This window comes from Hyla sarda, chromosome 1 (assembly GCF_029499605.1).
Source record: "Hyla sarda isolate aHylSar1 chromosome 1, aHylSar1.hap1, whole genome shotgun sequence".
Taxonomy (NCBI): domain Eukaryota; kingdom Metazoa; phylum Chordata; class Amphibia; order Anura; family Hylidae; genus Hyla; species Hyla sarda.
Genome location: NC_079189.1, coordinates 549,357,217 through 549,376,176, shown reverse-complemented (window position 1 = coordinate 549,376,176; position 18,960 = coordinate 549,357,217). Strand labels below are relative to the sequence as shown.

The window sequence follows — 18,960 nt, the reverse complement described above, 5'->3', positions numbered from 1 at the left end:
TCCCCAGTGTAAACATAGCCTTCGACCCCAACCGATCAAAACTTTGGACATGGTTGCCTGACCTGTCAAAAGTTTTTCTAAACGACAGGGACACCATGGCAAGTCCTCCTCTGCCGTGGCTCTTGCATTATGACTCCAGTCCGATAGGGTTTAAAGGGGTACTCCGGTGAAAACCTTTTTTCTTTTAAATCAACTGGTGGCAGAAAGTTAAACATATTTGTAAATTACTTCTATTAAAAAATCTTAATCCTTCCTTTACTTATCAGCTGCTGAATACTACAGAGGAAATTATTTTCTTTTTGGAATCCTCTCTGATGACATCACGAGCACAGTTTTCTCTGCTGACGTTATTATCATAATAATAATGCTTTATTTATTGTTGTCCTTAGTGGGATTTGAACCCAAGTCCACAGCACTGCAAGGCAGCAGTGCTAACCACTGAGCCACCATGCTGCCCTTAGTATACATCTGCTATGCATCTGCTATGCATCTGCTATGCATCTGCTATGCATCTGCTATGCATGGTTGCTAAAATGGACAGAGATGTCAGCAGAGAGCACTGTGCTCGTGATGTCATCAGTGTTCCAAAAAGAAAGGAATTTACTCTGTAGCATTCAGCAGCTAATAAGTACTGGAAGGATTAAGATTTTTTAATAGAAGTAATTTACAAATATGTTTAACTTTCTGCCACCAGTTGATTTAAAAGAAAAAAGGTTTTCACCGGAGTACCCCTTTAAACTGCATTTTCATAGCTATGCTGTTTCACATTTCTGTCTTTTCCTAGCAGAGTCATTTTTTAGATGTTTTGTGCCCAGACTTGAGAGTTTATTTTGCCCCTATATTACACCTTTGTGCTATTCTTACCTTGTGAGCCAGAGTTTCCCCAAACAGTGTGCCTCCGGCTGTTGCAAAGCGACGACTCCTGGCATGCCTTTCACTGTCCGGGCATGCTGGGAGTTGTCGTTTTGCAACAGCTGGAGGCATATCATTTAGAAAACCATTGTAAACATTGCCTTTTGACTTGTATATTAAATTGCCGTTTTTGAACTCATCTGATACCTGAATCATTCCCCTTTCTTTATAGCCTGTCTGCCATTGCATATTGTACGCAATTTGTTGCTCCCTGGTGTATGTGCACCTCCTGCTCTTACAAATACATGCTGATTTGTTAAAGTGAGGCATGGCAAAACACTGTAAACCATGTGCAGATAACCGCATATCAGCTGCAGAGCATTTCCACACACTGGTTGGTAATGCAGCAGAAAATCTGCACCAAATCTTCCAGGTTTTTAATGCAGATTTAACACTGTAGATTTTCATCTTGCCAATGGAAATTAAGATTTAAAAAGTACTTCTCATGATCTTGTTAAAGGGATAATCCGGTGGAAATTTTTATTTTAGGTATTTTTAATTTACCTGGCTTAAACAGATTTGTAAATTACTTCTATTAAAATGTTTAATCCTTACAGCACTTATTAGCAGCTGTATACTACAGAGGAAATTACTACAGTCACCTCTGCTGACACCTCTGTCCGTGTCAGGAACTGTCCATAGCAGGAGAAAATCCCCATAGCAAACACATGCTGCTCTGGACAGTTCCTAACATGGACAGAGGTGTCAGCAGAGAGCACTGTGGTAAGACAGAAAAGAAATTGAAAAAGAAAATAATTTCCTTTGTAGTTTATAGCTGCTAATAAGTACTGAAAGGATTAAGATTTTTTAATAGAAGTAATTTACAAATCTGTTTAACTTGCTGGCACCAGTTTATTTAAAAAAAATAATAAAAAGTTTTCCACCGGAGTACCCCTTTAAATTTTATAATCCTCCCAGTTCACTGCCCCCATCATGATAAACCACTCCTGTCTTTATTTTTTATTATTTTTTGGATATTGCTCAGAATATTCTTCTGCGAAGGTTGCAAAGAAAACTCCGTTGTGTGCACAGTGCAGCAGAATCCCATTGAAAACAATTTCCAGAAATTCCGCTGTGAACATACCCTAAAGGGTTACCGTTGTTAAAATAAATAAATACACATTTGCACAGCACTGCTGTAAAAAAGGGCGGCCTGCTAGCAACTGGACCATTAATAATCTCGGTAAAGAAAGTGTATCAGGAATCAACCTTACAAACTATGTTACTATCATAAAAGAGGTAATCTGCCCCTAAACATCTAGTCCGATAAGATGTCCCCACGATCTCCGGTGCAAAACCCCCAGTCATCTGGTAAATAAAAAAATAAAAAAGGGGGAAGTCGGTCCGGCCCTGCTTGCCCGATACAGGACTAAAGCTATGAAAACTTCACCTGCCCGGCGCCCCGAACTAGATGTCCTGGGCATCGGGCCATAGGATTTCCACATCCATTTATAATGTGTTACCGCAATGTGTTTACTGCAATTTCAGTCACTTGCTGTTAAAGGGTAGCTCCCACCATCATGATTTATTTTTTTCTGTCTATGCCTATTGCCCTTCTATCCCTAACCCCCTCCCTGCCTTTATTAAATTTTTTTTACTATTTTTAAAATGGCATTTAGTCTGCCTGGTAGTGTGCTCACTACCAGGCAGACTTCCTCAGCAGGCACCACATCACTGATGCCTGCTGGGGCCGGCACTTCCGCCCTTAGTTCTCCTAACAGGGTGCCTCCAGCTGTTTCACCACTACAACTCCCAGCATGCCCTGACATCTATTGGCTGTCAGGGCATGCTGGGAGTTGTAGTGGTAAAACAACTGGAGGCACCCAGGACAGGAGTTTCATGGGGGAAGGAGTGAGCCAGGAGCCGATGCGGGAGGGACGGGTGCGGGGGAGCCTCTTACTGCCGCTCGGTAAGTAACACCCAAACACCCCCCCCCCCCCCCCGCACCTTGCAGCAGTGCCCCCCATCCCCCCCCCCGTACCTTGCAGCAGCGCCCCCCATCCCCCCCCGCACCTTGCAGCAGCGCCCCCCGTACCTTGCAGCAGCACCCCCCCGCACGTTGCAGGAGCAGCCAACCCCCCACGCCCCCCGTACCTTGCAGGAGCAGCCCCCCCGCACCTTGCAGCAGGGCTGTCGGCGAGTGCGGGAAGCCGATGCGCAGCCCTGGCTGTTACTGCGCCTGCACAAAATTTGACTGATGCCCTGCCGGAATCAGTCGGAATTTTGCAGTGACGTCACTCCGCACTGCATTCGGCCACTAGGAGGGCGCCCCCTAGTGGTCGAATTTCAAATTGCTTTTAAAATGTTCTAAAAGCATTTTTTTAAATAAAAGTATATTAGAGATATGTTGTAGTACTTAAGTACTACAACATATCAAAAATAATTTTTCATGACAGTGCCCATTTAAACACTGCAAAAGCGCATGCGGTGGTTAGTTGTGGTGCCACCAACGTGTGAACACAGCCTTATGTGTTCAACCAAAAATAAGCGATTTTGGCCACGACAGGGGTAATTCAACCAAAATAAAACCACACTATGTCACAGTGCAGTAAATTGCACGGTGTCAGGGCTAAGGTGACTAAGAGGGGCAAGTCATGTACGCCAGTTTTTTTTGGCACATATACAATACAACTTAGAATTCTGCTGCATTTGTATTAGTAAATCTTCCCCAGCATGTATTCTATACATCAGCACAAGGACAGATATACCATATGGGCAACAGCACACAGCCAAAGATAGCACCCCCTGTGGTCAAATAAGTGACTCAAAAATATGGGGCCCATATAAGACCGATTGTTGTGAGACTTTGGGGCTCTATGGCAGTGTTTTCCAAACAGTGTGCCCCCAACTGTTGCAAAACTACAACTCCCAGCATGCCCAGACAGCCTTTGGCTGTCTGGGCATGCTGGGAGTTGTAGTTTTGCAACATCAGAGGCAATGACACAATTCCTCGTGCACATTTGTCTGATTTTAAGCCATTACTGTGGAAGAGGTGACGACCGCTGCAGAGCCAGTGAAGACTGTCGTGCGCTGGATTCCTATTGGCCGGTTTTCACCTAATTGGATCAATATATTTGGCTCCACCGGCTGCCAGAGATGGCCGAGAACTATTAACCGTTTTATAACTGAAGACAGGACTGTCATGTTCCCCCATGAGTGCTCCTACCTTGCCAGCTGCCTGACAAATAGATCCTTTGTATTAACGGATGACAAGTTTCCAGACTTGAAATCTGTCATCTATCAATACGGCCTGCTGATCGGCCTCGTCCTGAAGCTTTCAGTGCATAGGATAAAGCCATACCTGGATAGGATAAAGCCATACATATTTACGGTTCTGAATTAGGGAGTCATAATGCCTCTATTTATTGGTTCCATGATGACCACTGTATGTTCAAACCATTGTATGTTGAGACCATTGTATGTTGAAACCATAACTCTATGGAAACCTGGTTAAGTGGTTCCAAAGCCATTAAAATGTCATCCAAAAATAGGAAAAAGTGAGGATTAAACAAAAATAAGTAGATAACTAATATAAATAAAACAAGTCCTTACATATAAAAGTAATAAAGATCTGCTGGAAGCTGTAAATCACTGTCTATGTAGAGGACAGGAGCTTCTTCAGGGTCCTGTACAGTACACACTGTGTCCCAAAAAAAGTTACATGGAGCCGCCCTTACCTGGTGTCCAAAGGAGCAGCCAACTGTGGCACAGGTAAAGAGTACAGAACATGTAATACCTCCCTGTACTGTAGGAGGCGCTACCAGACACCATTCAGTGCATGCACTTCAGTAATACAGGGGTTTTACCAGTGATTGGTCAGTTCTTCCAGCCGGTGACACGTTTCACAGATCTGGACGGTCCATAGTTTTGTATATCGAGCTGGTTTCAAGTTACAATGGTCCAGAAAAGAGATTTGTTGAAAATATAATAAATATTGTAACTTGAGACCATGTAGGATAAGGGATAACTATACATATTATATATATATATATATATATATATATATATCAGTGATGTGGAAATTCTATCGCCCGACGCCCGGGACAAGTAGTTTTGGGCGCCGGGCAGGTGAATTGTTTATAGATTTAGCCCTGTATGGGGCGAGCAGGGACAGACAGACTTCCCCCTTATTTTTCTTTAATGTCGGTGTGAGGCGCAGGAGCGGATGGAAGTCTACACCTCACACCAGCTCTGAGTGTATGGAGGGGGCGGCTGCCTCCAGCTGACTGCAGAGCCCCCTTATCTCCCCTCCCGGAGGATGGACAGAGCTCAGAAGACACAGCAGGGGGAGAGAGAGGATGTAGACAGCTCCGTGCACAGCTCCATCCCCCGCACACAGCTCCATCCCCCGCACACAGCTCTATCCCTCCCCCTCCCCTGTCTCCACAGGACCTAATCCACCACGGGGCGGTTGCTAGTTTGCACGGGGAAAACACAGAGCGGGGGGGGGTGAGGGGGAGGACGGAAATCTCACCTCACACCGGCCGGGACTACAGCTCTGATGTCCACTCATGGCGGCTCAGGTGAGGAGACAGAGAATACAGGCGACAGGAAGGGTGGTTGTATATGTATGGTGTGAGTGTATGTGTGATGTGTGTATGTAATGTATGATTGGGGGGGCAGCGGCAGGTGTATGTATGGTGTATATGTATGGTGTATATGTAGGGTGTGAGTGTATGTGTGATGTGTGTATGTAATGTATGATTGGGGGGGCAGCGGCAGGTGTATGTATGATGTGTGCATATGTATGGTGTATATCAGTGTTTCCCTACCAGTGTGCCTCCAGCTGTTGCAAAACTACAACTCCCAGCATGCCCAGACATCCTTCGGCTGTCTGGGCATGCTGGGAGTTGTAGTTTTGAAACAGCTGGAGGCACCCTGGTTGGGAAACACTGGTATATATGTATGGTGTGAGTGTATGTGTGTATGATGTCTGTCTGTGTGTGATGTGTATGTAATGTGTGTATAATGTCTATGTGTGATGTGTATGTAATGTATAATGTGTGTATGATGTCAATGTGTGATGTGTATGTAATGTATGATGTGTGTATGATGTCTGTCTATGTGTGATGTGTATGTAATGTATAATGTGTGTATGATGTCTGTGTGATGTGTATGTAATATATGATGTCTGTCTATGTGTGATGTGTATGTAATGTATAATGTGTGATGTGTATGTAATGTGTAATGTATTGTGTGTATGATGTCTGTGTGTGATGTGTATGTAATGTGTGATGTGTGTATGATGTCTGTCTGTGTGATGTGTATGTAATGTATAATGTGTGTATGATGTCTATGTGTGATGTTTATGTAATGTATTGTGTGTATGATGTCTGTGTGTGATGTGTATGTAATGTGTGATGTGTGTATGATGTCTGTCTGTGTGATGTGTATGCGATGTTTGTATGTAATGTGTGATGTGTGTATGATGTCTGTCTGTGTGATGTGTATGTAATGGATAATGTGTGTATGATGTCTATGTGTGATGTGTGTATGTGATGTATGATGTGGGGTGGGCAGTGGTGTATGTATGATGTATATGTAATGTATAATGTGTATGTGATGTCTGTCTATGTGTGATGTGTATGTAATGTATAATGTGTGTGTGATGTGTATGTAATGTATAATGTGTGTATGATGTCTATGTGTGATGTGTATGTAATGTATAATGTGTGTATGATGTCTGTGTGTGATGTGTATGTAATGTATAATGTGTGTATGATGTCTGTGATGTGTATGTAATATATAATGTGTGTATGATGTCTGTCTATGTGTGATGTGTATGTAATGTATAATGTGTGTGTGTGATGTGTATGTAATGTATAATGTGTATGTGATGTCTGTCTATGTGTGATGTGTATGTAATGTATAATGTGTGTGTGATGTGTATGTAATATATGATGTCTGTCTATGTGTGATGTGTATGTAATGTATAATGTGTGTGTGATGTGTATGTAATGTATAATGTGTATGTGATGTCTGTCTATGTGTGATGTGTATGTAATGTATAATGTGTGTATGATGTCTATGTGTAATGTGTATGTAATGTGTGATGTGTGTATGATGTCTAAGTGTGATGTGTATGTAATGGATAATGTGTGTATGATGTCTGTGTGTGATGTGTATGTAATGTATAATGTGTGTATGATGTCTGTGTGTGATGTGTATGTAATGTATAATGTGTGTATGATGTCTGTCTGTGTGTGATGTGTATGTAATGTATAATGTGTGTATGATGTCTGTCTATGTGTGATGTGTATGTAATGTATAATGTGTGTATGATGTCTGTCTATGTGTGATGTGTATGTAATGTATAATGTGTGTGTGATGTGTATGTAATGTATAATGTGTATGTGATGTCTGTCTATGTGTGATGTGTATGTAATGTATAATGTGTGTGATGTGTATGTAATGTATAATGTGTGTATGATGTCTGTGTGTGATGTGTATGTAATGTATAATGTGTGTATGATGTCTGTGATGTGTATGTAATATATAATGTGTGTATGATGTCTGTCTATGTGTGATGTGTATGTAATGTATAATGTGTGTGTGATGTGTATGTAATGTATAATGTGTGTATGATGTCTGTGTATGTAATATATAATGTGTGTATGATGTCTGTCTATGTGTGATGTGTATGTAATGTATAATGTGTGTGTGATGTGTATGTAATGTATAATGTGTGTATGATGTCTGTGTGTGATGTGTATGTAATGTATAATGTGTGTATGATGTCTGTGATGTGTATGTAATATATAATGTGTGTATGATGTCTGTCTATGTGTGATGTGTATGTAATGTATAATGTGTGTGTGTGATGTGTATGTAATGTATAATGTGTGTATGATGTCTGTGATGTGTATGTAATATATAATGTGTGTATGATGTCTGTCTATGTGTGATGTGTATGTAATGTATAATGTGTGTGTGATGTGTATGTAATGTATAATGTGTGTATGATGTCTGTGATGTGTATGTAATATATAATGTGTGTATGATGTCTGTCTATGTGTGATGTGTATGTAATGTATAATGTGTGTATGATGTCTAAGTGTGATGTGTGTATGTAATGTATGAGTTCTGACTGTGTGTGATGTGTATGTAATGTATGATGTCTGACTGTGTGTGATGTGTATGTAATGTATGATGTCTGACTGTGTGTGATGTGTGTATGTAATGTATGATGTCTGACTGTGTGTGATGTGTATGTAATGTATGATGTCTGACTGTGTGTGATGTGTATGTAATGTATGATGTCTGACTGTGTGTGATGTGTATGTAATGTATAATGTGTGTATGATGTCTATGTGTGATGTGTATGTAATGTATAATGTGTGTATGATGTCTGTGTGTGATGTGTATGTAATGTATAATGTGTGTATGATGTCTATGTGTGATGTGTATGTAATGTATAATGTGTGTATGATGTCTGTCTATGTGTGATGTGTATGTAATGTATAATGTGTGTGTGATGTGTATGTAATGTATAATGTGTGTAAGATGTCTAAGTGTGATGTGTGTATGTAATGTATGATGTCTGACTGTGTGTGATGTGTATGTAATGTATGATGTGTGTATGATGTCTCTCTATGTGTGATGTGTATGTAATGTATGATGTGTGGGGGGGGAGTGGCGGGTGTATGTATGATGTGTGCATATGTATGGTGTATATGTATGGTGTGAGTGTATGTGTGTATGTAATGTATGATGTGGGGGGGGCAGTGGTGGGGGTGTGTGTGTATGATATGGGGGCAGTGGCTGGTGCATGTATGATATGTGTATGCATGAATGTTTTGTATAGGCGCGGACTGTCACGTCGTGCATTAGGGCAGTGCCCAAGGGCCCGTGTCTCGGGGGGTGGGGGGGGGGGGCGCTGCCGCCGCTGCCAGTTGTGCCATCTAATTTTATTTATTTTTAGTGGCACCCGCACTAAATTGCACCCCCAGAATCCCCCCTTCATACTCGCCCGCCAACCAAGAGCCCCACGGATGCACACAAACACGCCCGAACCAAAACTACAACTCCCAGCATGTTACACCATAACCTAAACGGTAGAACTATAAAGTGTAACATGCTGGGAGTTGTAGTTTTGGTTCGGGTCAGCTGCAGAGCCATAGGCTGCATCAGGGCATGCTGGGTGTTGTAGTTACTAACTGCAATTCCCAGTATTCCTTGACACATCCTATGGCTCTGCAGCTGACACAAACCAAAACTACAACTCCCAGCATGTTACACAATAACCTGAACTGTCCTACTATACAGTGCAACATGCTGCAACACCCACACAACCATAGGCTGTATCAGGGCATGCTGGGAGTTGTAGTTATCTAGTAACTAAATGTAACTTCCAGCATTTTCTGACACAAAATGCAGCACATAAACAGGAGAAGCAGACCCCCCCCCCCCCCCCCAGTAACACATAAGTCCCTATGAAGACTAAAAAATAGTGATTAAAATATCTTAAAAAGTGCGTATACATGTGAATAAGCCCCTTTCCTAATAAAAGTTTCCAATTTTCTTTAAATAAAAATAATGTACAAAAATAAACATAAGTGGTATCGCTACATGTGGAAATGTCCAGACTATTAAAATATAATGTTAATTAAACCGTACGGTGAACGGTGTAAATGTAAAGAATAGTCCAGAATTGTTCATTTTTGGTCACTTCATATGAGAAATGTTTTATAAGGTGATCAAAAAGTTACATCTAGACTTTTCTGGGCTTGTCTGGGGGGTAAGAGGAGCTACAGCTCTCCCTCCGCTAATACCCCGGCATACTGCGATCACCTATTAAACCATTAGATCATCGCTGTCAGCAGTGTCTAAAGGATCTTATATCCATCCCTGGTGGTCTAGTGGGGGGGGGGGGATCGTACTATTTTGGTGGAAATTATTTTATCTACCAGGACAAGTGGATTTTCTTGAGGGACAAGTAGATTGTGTTCAGCTTTAGTCCCTTGGACAAGTAGTTTTTTTTTAAAATTTCCACACCCCTGTATATATATGTAATTATTATTGGGTTTTTTTTTGCGGAGAAACATATAGACCAGTGGTTTCTAAAACGGTGAGCTCCAGCTGTTGCAAAACAACAACTCCCAGCCTGCCCGGACAGCCAATGGCTGTCCGGGCATGCTGGGAGTTGTAGTTTTGCAAAAGCTGGAGCTCCACACTTTCAAGACCCCTGAATTAGACCAAATAAAAATATCCTCTGCTCCCTCCATCCTCACTCCAGACTCCTTCAGCCTGAAATAACACTGGGGAAAAACCAGTTAACTCCATCCAAAAAAATAAGAGGATGTGATCTGGCTCTCCCACGGAACTTTCCAAAAAGTACAAGAAAAGCCTTTTCTTGTCCAAAAATGTGGTGTACTGTTTATGACTGCGAGGAATCATTACCTCTTTGTCAGAAATAATAGCAGCCCTGGAGCACAAGGCGATCGTATCCTGACTCCGCACCAAATGCATTAGGGTAGGGGGATAGTAAAGGCCGATTCGCTGACAATACGGCATTATGTTATTTAAGAGAAGTTAGAACTACACAGCGGATGCACTGCTGTCTACATGCATATAATGCTCCTGAAGTAGCCCCAACACCCACACATCCAGCTGCACAATAATAAATGCCAAAATGGGAGCACACCATTATATTCCTGCCATCTGGCTGCGCTGTGCCTGTGAATGACCCGCTGTGTGCTGGGGGAGACGGGCGACTTGGGAGCACAGGGTCAGGGATCACGTCCCGGAGACAGGCACATCTTGAATACTTCACTGGGTGATCATGTTTAGGCTACTGGTGACTAACTGGAACAAAGCCAGATATCACAGCAGGATAAATAAGCCTTAAAGGGGTACTCCTGTGGAAAACTTTTTTTTATTTTTTTTAAATCAACTGGTGCCAGAAAGTTAAACAGATTTGTAAATTACTTCTATTAAAAATTAATCTTAATCCTTCCAGTACTTTTTAGGGTCTGTATACTACAGAGGAAATGGTTTTCTTTTTGGAATACAGAGCTCTCTGCTGACATCATGACCACAGTGCTCTCTGCTGACATCTCTGTCCATTTTAGGAACTGTCCGGAGCAGCATATGTTTTCTATGGGGATTTTCTCCTACTGAGAGAGAGAGCACTGTGGTCATGATGTCAGCAGAGAGCTCTGTGTTCCAAAAAGAAAACCATTTCCTCTGTAGTATTCAGCAGCTAATAAGTACTGGAAGGATTAAGATTTTTTTAATAGAAGTGGTTTACAAATCTGTTTAACTTTCTGGCACCAGTTGATTTAAAAAAAAAAAAAGAAAAGTTTTCCAAGGGAGTACCCCTTTAAAATGTGTAGCCTATAAATCCTGCCTGTCCTCAGTTTCCATAACCCAGAATTTTGTGCCCCATATGGCAGGGATACGGGAGCGCAAGGTTTTAGCTCCCCCCAGCCATAGAGATAAGAGAGAGATAGAGAGATAGAGAGAGAGGGGGGGGGGGGGGGGAAGTACAATATGTCTGCAAAAATTTTTTTATTTTGGGCGCAAAAATGATTTTTCACATATTTCCATAGAAGCACAAAAGACCTTTGAAAATGTGAGGAGAGAAAAAAAAAAAGGTGTGAATAATATAGCTGGAACAGAAATTACAGTAGTTTTTGAGAGTCTCCCCCAATGTTCCGATTTGCAAAGAAAAAAAAAATAATGATAATATATTGCACTATGGAATAAATACATGGCAGGTGACTGCGAGACTATCAGGGGATATTGGCAAGAATGCAAATACTAATTAGAACAAATAGGCTACTACTAAGGTTCTGTTATTGGTAAACCCACAATTAGTTTAATTATTACAAGGCAATCGTCTCTAATTCAGGAAAAGTGCATTTCTATCAGGATATTTACTGTCTTCAAACAGTAAAGAAAATTGATTTTACAAGAAGTTTAACAAAATGGTGAACTGGTGACCTCTAGTGGCTATTAACACATATGACATGCTGTACAATGTAAGCTTGAAGAAAAATACAAAGAGCTGAACTTTTTATTATGTGGAACGATTAGGGCTAGTTTACAGTAACAAAAAATATATATCATTAAGGGTCTATTCACACATTCAGTATGATACTAACGGGGTACTCCAGAAGAAACTGTTTTCATATCAACTGGTGCCAGAAACTTATACAGATCTGTAAATTACTTCTATTTAAAAATCTTAATCCTTAATCCTTCTTTATCAGCTGCTGTATACTACAGAGGAAGTTGTGTAGTTCTTTCCAGCCTGACCACAGTGTTCTCTGCTGCCACCTCTGTCTGTGTCAGGAACTGTCCAGAGTAGGAGCAAATCCCATAGCAAACCTATACTGCTCTGGACAGTTCCTGACATGGACAGAGGTGTCAGCAGAGAGCACTGTGGTCAGAATGGAAAGAACTACACAACTTCTTCTGGAGCAAGTACTGGAGGGATTAAGATTTTTAAATAGAAGTAATTTACAAATCTATAGAAAAATTGGGGCTCAGAGTCATGAATATTAGATACAGATTAATTTATTGATAATAAGATATTCGTAATATTTGTGTCTTTTGACCCACAGGGCCCTTGTGGGTCAGCAGAAATACACTGATATATTAAATAGTCTATACATAAAATATTCAATGCATAAAATATGGAAAATATTATTTAAAACTAATAAAATACCGTATTTATCAGCGTATAACACGCATTTTTAGGCAAAATTTTTTAGCCTAAAGTCTATCTGCGTGTTATACGCCGATAAGCCGCTGCAATTCAATGATTTAAAGCGGGCACTTTAAATCAATGTACTGCAGCAGCTTTTGCAGGTGCAGAGACCTGCCGGCTTCTCTGCCCCTGTCTGTCCTGGGGTCTAGAGCCCTGCTGCCGCAGCTTCTCTCCCCCTTGCTATCGGCGCCGCTTCTCTCCCCCTGGCTATCGGTGCCGCTGCCCCATTGCCGGCGCCGATAGCCAGGGGGAGAGAAGCGGCCCCGGCAATGGGGCAGCGGAGCCGATAGACAGGGAGGGAGAAGGGGCAGCGGCACCCATTGCCGGCATCGCTGCCCCGTTGCCTTCCCCATCCCCGGTTGTATAATTACCTGTTGCCGAGGTCGGGTCCGCGCTGCTTCTGGCCTCCAGTGTGGCGTCCCCTGCGTCGTTGCTATGCGCTGCGAGACGCAATGACGAGTGACGTCACTTGTCATTACGCCGCGCAGCACATAGCAACGGCGCAGGGGACGCCACACTGGAGGCCAGAAGCAGCGCGGACCCGACCCCGGCAACAGGTAATTATACAACCGGGGATGGAGGAGGCAACGGGGGAAGCGGCGCCGGTGTGAGGTGGTTTTTTGCACCACCGTAGATCCATGCGTCCGCTCCTCCCCCAGCTCTCCGAACATTTCCGAAGCTAGAACTGGGGGAGGGCAGAGCAAGGGGAGGGAGGAGGTTCACACCCCCTCCCACATCTCTCTGAGTTCGGCTGGACGCAGATCTCTACGGCACGCCCCCTCCCTGAGGACATAGATCTCCACGGCAGGTCCCCTCCCTCATCTCCCCTCCCTGAGGACGTAAATCTCCACGGCAGGTCCCCTCCCTCATCTCCCCGAGCTGAGGGTGTAGAGCAGTGCTCCCAATGAGCTCTATGTGTAAAGGGGGACATACTGTACGGGCTAAAGGGGGACATACTGTTCAGGCTAAAGGGAGACATACTGTGGAGATCTACGTCCTCAGTTCGGGGAGATAAGGGAGGGGGCGTGTGCCGCTGCCCCTTCTCTCCCCCTGGCTATCGGCGCCGCTGCCCCATTGCCGGTGCCGCTTCTCTCCCCCTGCCTTTCCTGGGGGCTTCTGCGGGGTCAGAAACAGTGTATCGGGGTATACACATGCACACACACGCACCCTCATTTTACCAAGGATATTTGGGTAAAAAACTTTTTTTACCCAAATATCCTTGGTAAAATGAGGGTGTTATAGGCCGGTGCGTGGTATCCCCCGATAAATACGGTACATAAAATGAAAGAAATGTTAAAATTATTCACTAAGTGTCCACACAGTCTGTAGAAATATTGCAGGTAGATAATGTGAATAAATATCTCAGTTGCGGCAATAAATCCAGATGATTTAACTTCACTTATGTGTCTGTAGATATTGTCTCTAACGGATACAGTGATTGATACAATAGTAACTGGGCAACAGATGAAACAATTTGTAACTTTATATGAGGTTGTGATTCTAGTTCTCTGCACCGCGCTACTAGAGACTTGGGAGGTCTCAAAAATGTGCAGCGGCGGTAATTATTTTTGGTTGCTACTGGTTACAGTATTTGAAATGCAATATGGGAAAAGTTGGTACCTTTGTTGTATGCTGGGTTGGTCGCCGGACGGGTCCCGGTTTCCCAAGCAGTAACAGCTGCTAGAGACATGGCTGTCTCACAGGTATGCAGCGGAGATGGTGTATAGTGGTGATAAATCATTTTTAGTTGGTACCTCTATTGTGTTGTCCTGATCGTCAGCCGGTCACAATCCCTGGGCAGTGGGTGCGCTGTTAGAGACTTGGCCGTCTCAGTTAGTACAGTGGCAGCGGTGGGCTCGATCTGAGGGTACTGCAGCAGTTCTCCTGCAAGCAAGGAAAATGGAAAGCCAGCAATGTTCTCATGGTGTGGATGGCACGTAGTGTCCTGTGATGATTAGCAGGTGCCGTGGGTCTTTGTGGCCTTAAAGGGGTATTCCAGGAAAAAAACGTTTTTATATATATCAACTGGCTCCAGAAAGTTGAACAGATTTGTAAATTACTTCTATTAAAAAAATCTTAATCCTTTCAGTACTTATGAGCTTCTGAAGTTAAGGTTGTTCTTTTCTGTCTAAGTCCTCTCTGATGACACCTGTCTTGGGAAACGCCCAGTTTAGAAGCAAATCCCCATAGCAAACCTCTTCTAAACTGGGCAGTTCCCGAGACACGTGTCATCAGAGAGCACTTAGACAGAAAAGATCAACCTTAACTTCAGAAGCTCATAAGTACTGAAAGGATTAAGATTTTTTAATAGAAGTAATTTACAAATCTGTTTAACTTTCTGGAGCCAGTTAATATATATAAAAAAGTTTTTCCTGGATAACCCCTTTAAACTACTATTTATCCTAAGTGTCATCCACCAAAATCCCACAAGGATACAGCGATACACAAAGACCCACGGCACCTGCTAATCATCACAGGACACTACGTGCCATTCACACCATGAGAACATTGCTGGCTTTCCATTTTTCTTGCTTGCAGGAGAGCTGCTGCAGTACCCTCAGATCGAGCCCACCTCTGCCCAGGGATTGTGACTGGCTGACGATGAAAATAATAAAAATAAAAGTATGGAAAGAAAAAGTAAAAAAAAAAAAAAAAAATTGGAAAAGCCTTCATTTCCTCATTTTACTATAAAAAATAATAAAAAGCGTAAATAAATAATTAATAAACATATTTTTGGCATCTGCGTGTGTGCAATTGTCTGAACAATGAAAACAAATGTAAATGATCTAGTACAGTGAATGGCGTAAACGTAAAAAAAAAAAAAGAAGAAGAAGAAGAAATTGCTGCTTTTTGGCCACTTCACAATGTGTTCAAAAAGTTACATATAAAACAAACGTTGTACTAATAAAAGCTACAGATCACAGCAGAAAAAAAAATGAGCCCTCATACAGCTCCATATATATGGAAAAATTAGACAGAGGGGACAGAATAGGGGGATTTAAAACAATTGATTTTGTTTAAAAAGTTTTTAGTTTTTTTTTTTATAAAGTAGTACAATAATAGAAAAGCATGTAAACATGGGTATCATTTTACTTGTATTGACCCACAGAATAAAGAGAAAATGTCATGTTTACCGTAAAGTGCACTGCGTAAAAATGAAACCCTCCATAATAATTTTTCTTTTTCATTTCCCCACAAAATGATATTTTTTTTTGGTTGTGCCATAGATTTTAGGGTAAAATGAAAGGTGTCATTACAAAGTATAATTGGTCGCGCAAAAAAAAAAAAAAAAACAAGGCCTCATATGGGTCTGTGGATAAAAAATGTAAATAAAAAATAAAGACTTTACGGATTTTAGAGGAGAGGAGGAAAAAAACGCAAAAATGAAACTGGCTTTGTCTGGAATCGGAATTTCTGTGCACTGGAGGTGGCTGCTGCTGTATGGGTAATGCTTTCTACCACCCACTACGGCAGTGTTTCCCAACCAGGGTGCCTCCAGGTGTTGCAAAACTACAACTCCCAGCATGCCTGGACAGCCAAAGGCTGTCCAGGCATGCTGGGAGTTGTAGTTTTGCAACATCTGGAGGCACCCTGGTTGGGAAACACTGCACTACGGCGATAACCCTGTCCCCTTCTGCCAATAACTCCAGCCCTACATAAATATTCATCTCTTTTCCTCAGTATTTCCATCATGGCCGCTGAGTTATTAGTAGAAGGGGTGGGGCTATCCCTGAGCGGGCAGGAGAAAGTAGTGCACATATAGCAGCAGACCACCTTGCATCTGTATTACCTCTGCGATAAACCAGCCAAAGTGTCGGCACTTTTTAAACAGGGTCAGTCTATGTAGGAACACACCCTACTAACAGGAAAAGTGATATCTCCCAATTGTCAATTTATTCATGCATTTCCAAGACAAATGGAGACATGGCACAGATCAGAGACCTAAGAAAATCGGTTATTTCAAGGAGTACCCAATTATTTACTAAAATAAAAAAAAAATTCCATAAAGAGGACAGGTCCTTAAAAGGAAAACTGTCACCAAATCCCCTCTCCCCCCTCCCCCCCCCGCACTAACCAGAGGAAAAGGATGGTAGTGCGGAGGACGCTGATCAATATGATGCCTAAAATGCCTGGATCCGCCCCGCTGTTCGCCCGTTATCTTCATTATTCCAGATATGCAAATCTTCTCCTAACTAGCACGGGCGGGGTTACTGCCTTCATCTGTCACCGTGATGTCTCCGCCACTCGGCCCAGCACCGCCCGGGTAATGCAAGTTCATGCCCTCCCTCTCCTCCCCGCTCTGTATGTGACTCCACTTCACTGAGGCCACTTCAGGGTGTAGACAGGAAGCCAACACATGTGCAGAGGAGTCACATACAGAGCGGGGAGGAGAGGGAGGGCATGAATGTGCATTAGCCGGGCGGTGCTGGGCCGAGTGATGGAGACGTCACAGTGACAGATGAAGGCAGTAACCCCGCCCGGGCTAGTTAGAAGATTATTTGCATTTCTGGAATAATGAAGATAACGGGCGAACGGCGGTGCGGATCAGGGCATGATAGGCTTCATATTGATCAGCGTCCCCCGCACTACCAGGCAGTACCTCTCGTTAGTGCAGGGGGGGGGGGGGAGTGATTTGGTGACAGTTTTCATTTAAAAGGGGCTGTCTCACAAAGACAAAACCTGTCCATATTCCCAGCCTCTCTTAGGGTAGGTCCACACAGCAGAATGTCCGCCCAGAAAATTTCCATGCAGACATTCTTTCCATGCGCCAGCAGAACATGTCGACGCTAGGACTGTTAGGATATACCCAGTCTTCACAGACAGCATTTCTGAGCTGATTCCGCTAAAATCCGATATTCCAAGGAGGAAATTCTGGCGTGTACACGGTGCAGCCGAATCTCTTTGGAAACAATGGAAATCTGCTGCAAACGGAATTTCTGAGCAGAATTTTCTGCCGGATTCCACTCCAGAAATTCTGCTATGTGCACATGGCCTTGCTCAGAAAGGGGTGAAGCTCAGGCATTTGGTAGACCTGGTGCATCCATGAATTCATCTGTATGACCACCTGTGATGACTAAGGGGGGGTGGCGGTGTCATAAAATCCTGTCCAGCTTATGTTTTATAAAGGGGTTGGTTTGAACAGTGAGCCGACAAACAGGAGATGTGCGGCAACAATGATAGAATAGAACAAGCGGCGATCTACATAGAACAAGCGGCGATCTACATAGAACAAGCGGCGATCTACATAGAACAAGCGGCGATCTACATAGAACAAGCGGCGATCTACATAGAACAAGCGGCGATCTACATAGAACAAGCGGCGATCTACATAGAACAAGCGGCGATCTACATAGAACAAGCGGCGATCTACATAGAACAAGCGGCGATCTACATAGAACAAGCGGCGATCTACATAGAACAAGCGCCGATCTACTACATTGGCGCTTATATCAGTCAGTGGTCAGCCATATAAAAGGAGCCTTAATGAGAAGAAAAAGCTAATCCTGGTATCATTACATTAGTGAATACGACTCTTCATAGTTACCTGTAGAGAATATAAAAACCGTGTTGTCCCAGAGTCCATATTGCTTCAAAGCTGCGGTGACATTTCCTACCGCCTCATCCAGGGCGGACATCATCCCGGCATAATGACGCCTGTTCTGATCCTGGATGAAGCTGTAAGGTTCTAAATATTTTTCTGGAACCTGAAGAGGCGAGTGGACCGCCTGATAGGGCAGGTAAAGGAACAGCGGCTGCAAGACAAGACAGACAGAGATCAGAATTGAAAGAAAGATCATCACTCAGACCTATTTACAGTGAATTTCTACCCTTGAACTTTATTTATCTTTTTAACCTCTTAATGACCAAGCAAACTTTCATGTTTGCTTTCCATTTTTAACGCCTTGCCATCTAAGAGCCATAACTCTTATTTTAATCATAACATTTTATCTTTACGCCATTCCTCATGAGGTAAAATGGACATGTTTATATTATATTAAAGGGGTATTCTGGCCTTAGACATCTTATCCCATATCCAAAAGGATAGGGGATAAGATGTCTGATCGCGGGGAACCCCCGTGATCTCGGGGCAGCTCCCAGCATTCTGTGCCAGGCGCTGCTCACGTGACATGAATTCACGCCACGTTCCCTCCATTTGTGTCATATAGCAGGTTAGGTTTGCTTTGGGGATTTCCTCCTGCTCTGGACAGTTCCTGCCATGGACAGGAGTGTCAGCAGAGAGCACTGTAGTCAGACTGGAAAGAACTTCACAACTTCCTCTGTAATATACAGCAGCTGATAAGTACTGGAAGGATTAAGATTTTTTAATAGAAGTA

General features: G+C 42.9%; 1 protein-coding gene across 1 annotated transcript in view; it reads right to left on the bottom strand.

The window, feature by feature from the left end:
- The window catches only part of ARSB (arylsulfatase B), a 151,990-nt gene that overhangs the window by 117,616 nt on the left and 15,414 nt on the right, over window positions 1–18,960 (bottom strand). Inside the window, exon 4 of the mRNA XM_056552471.1 lies at window positions 18,171–18,378. Within this exon, the coding sequence (XP_056408446.1) occupies window positions 18,171–18,378 (208 nt within the window). The remainder of the gene's footprint in view (window positions 1–18,170; window positions 18,379–18,960) is intronic.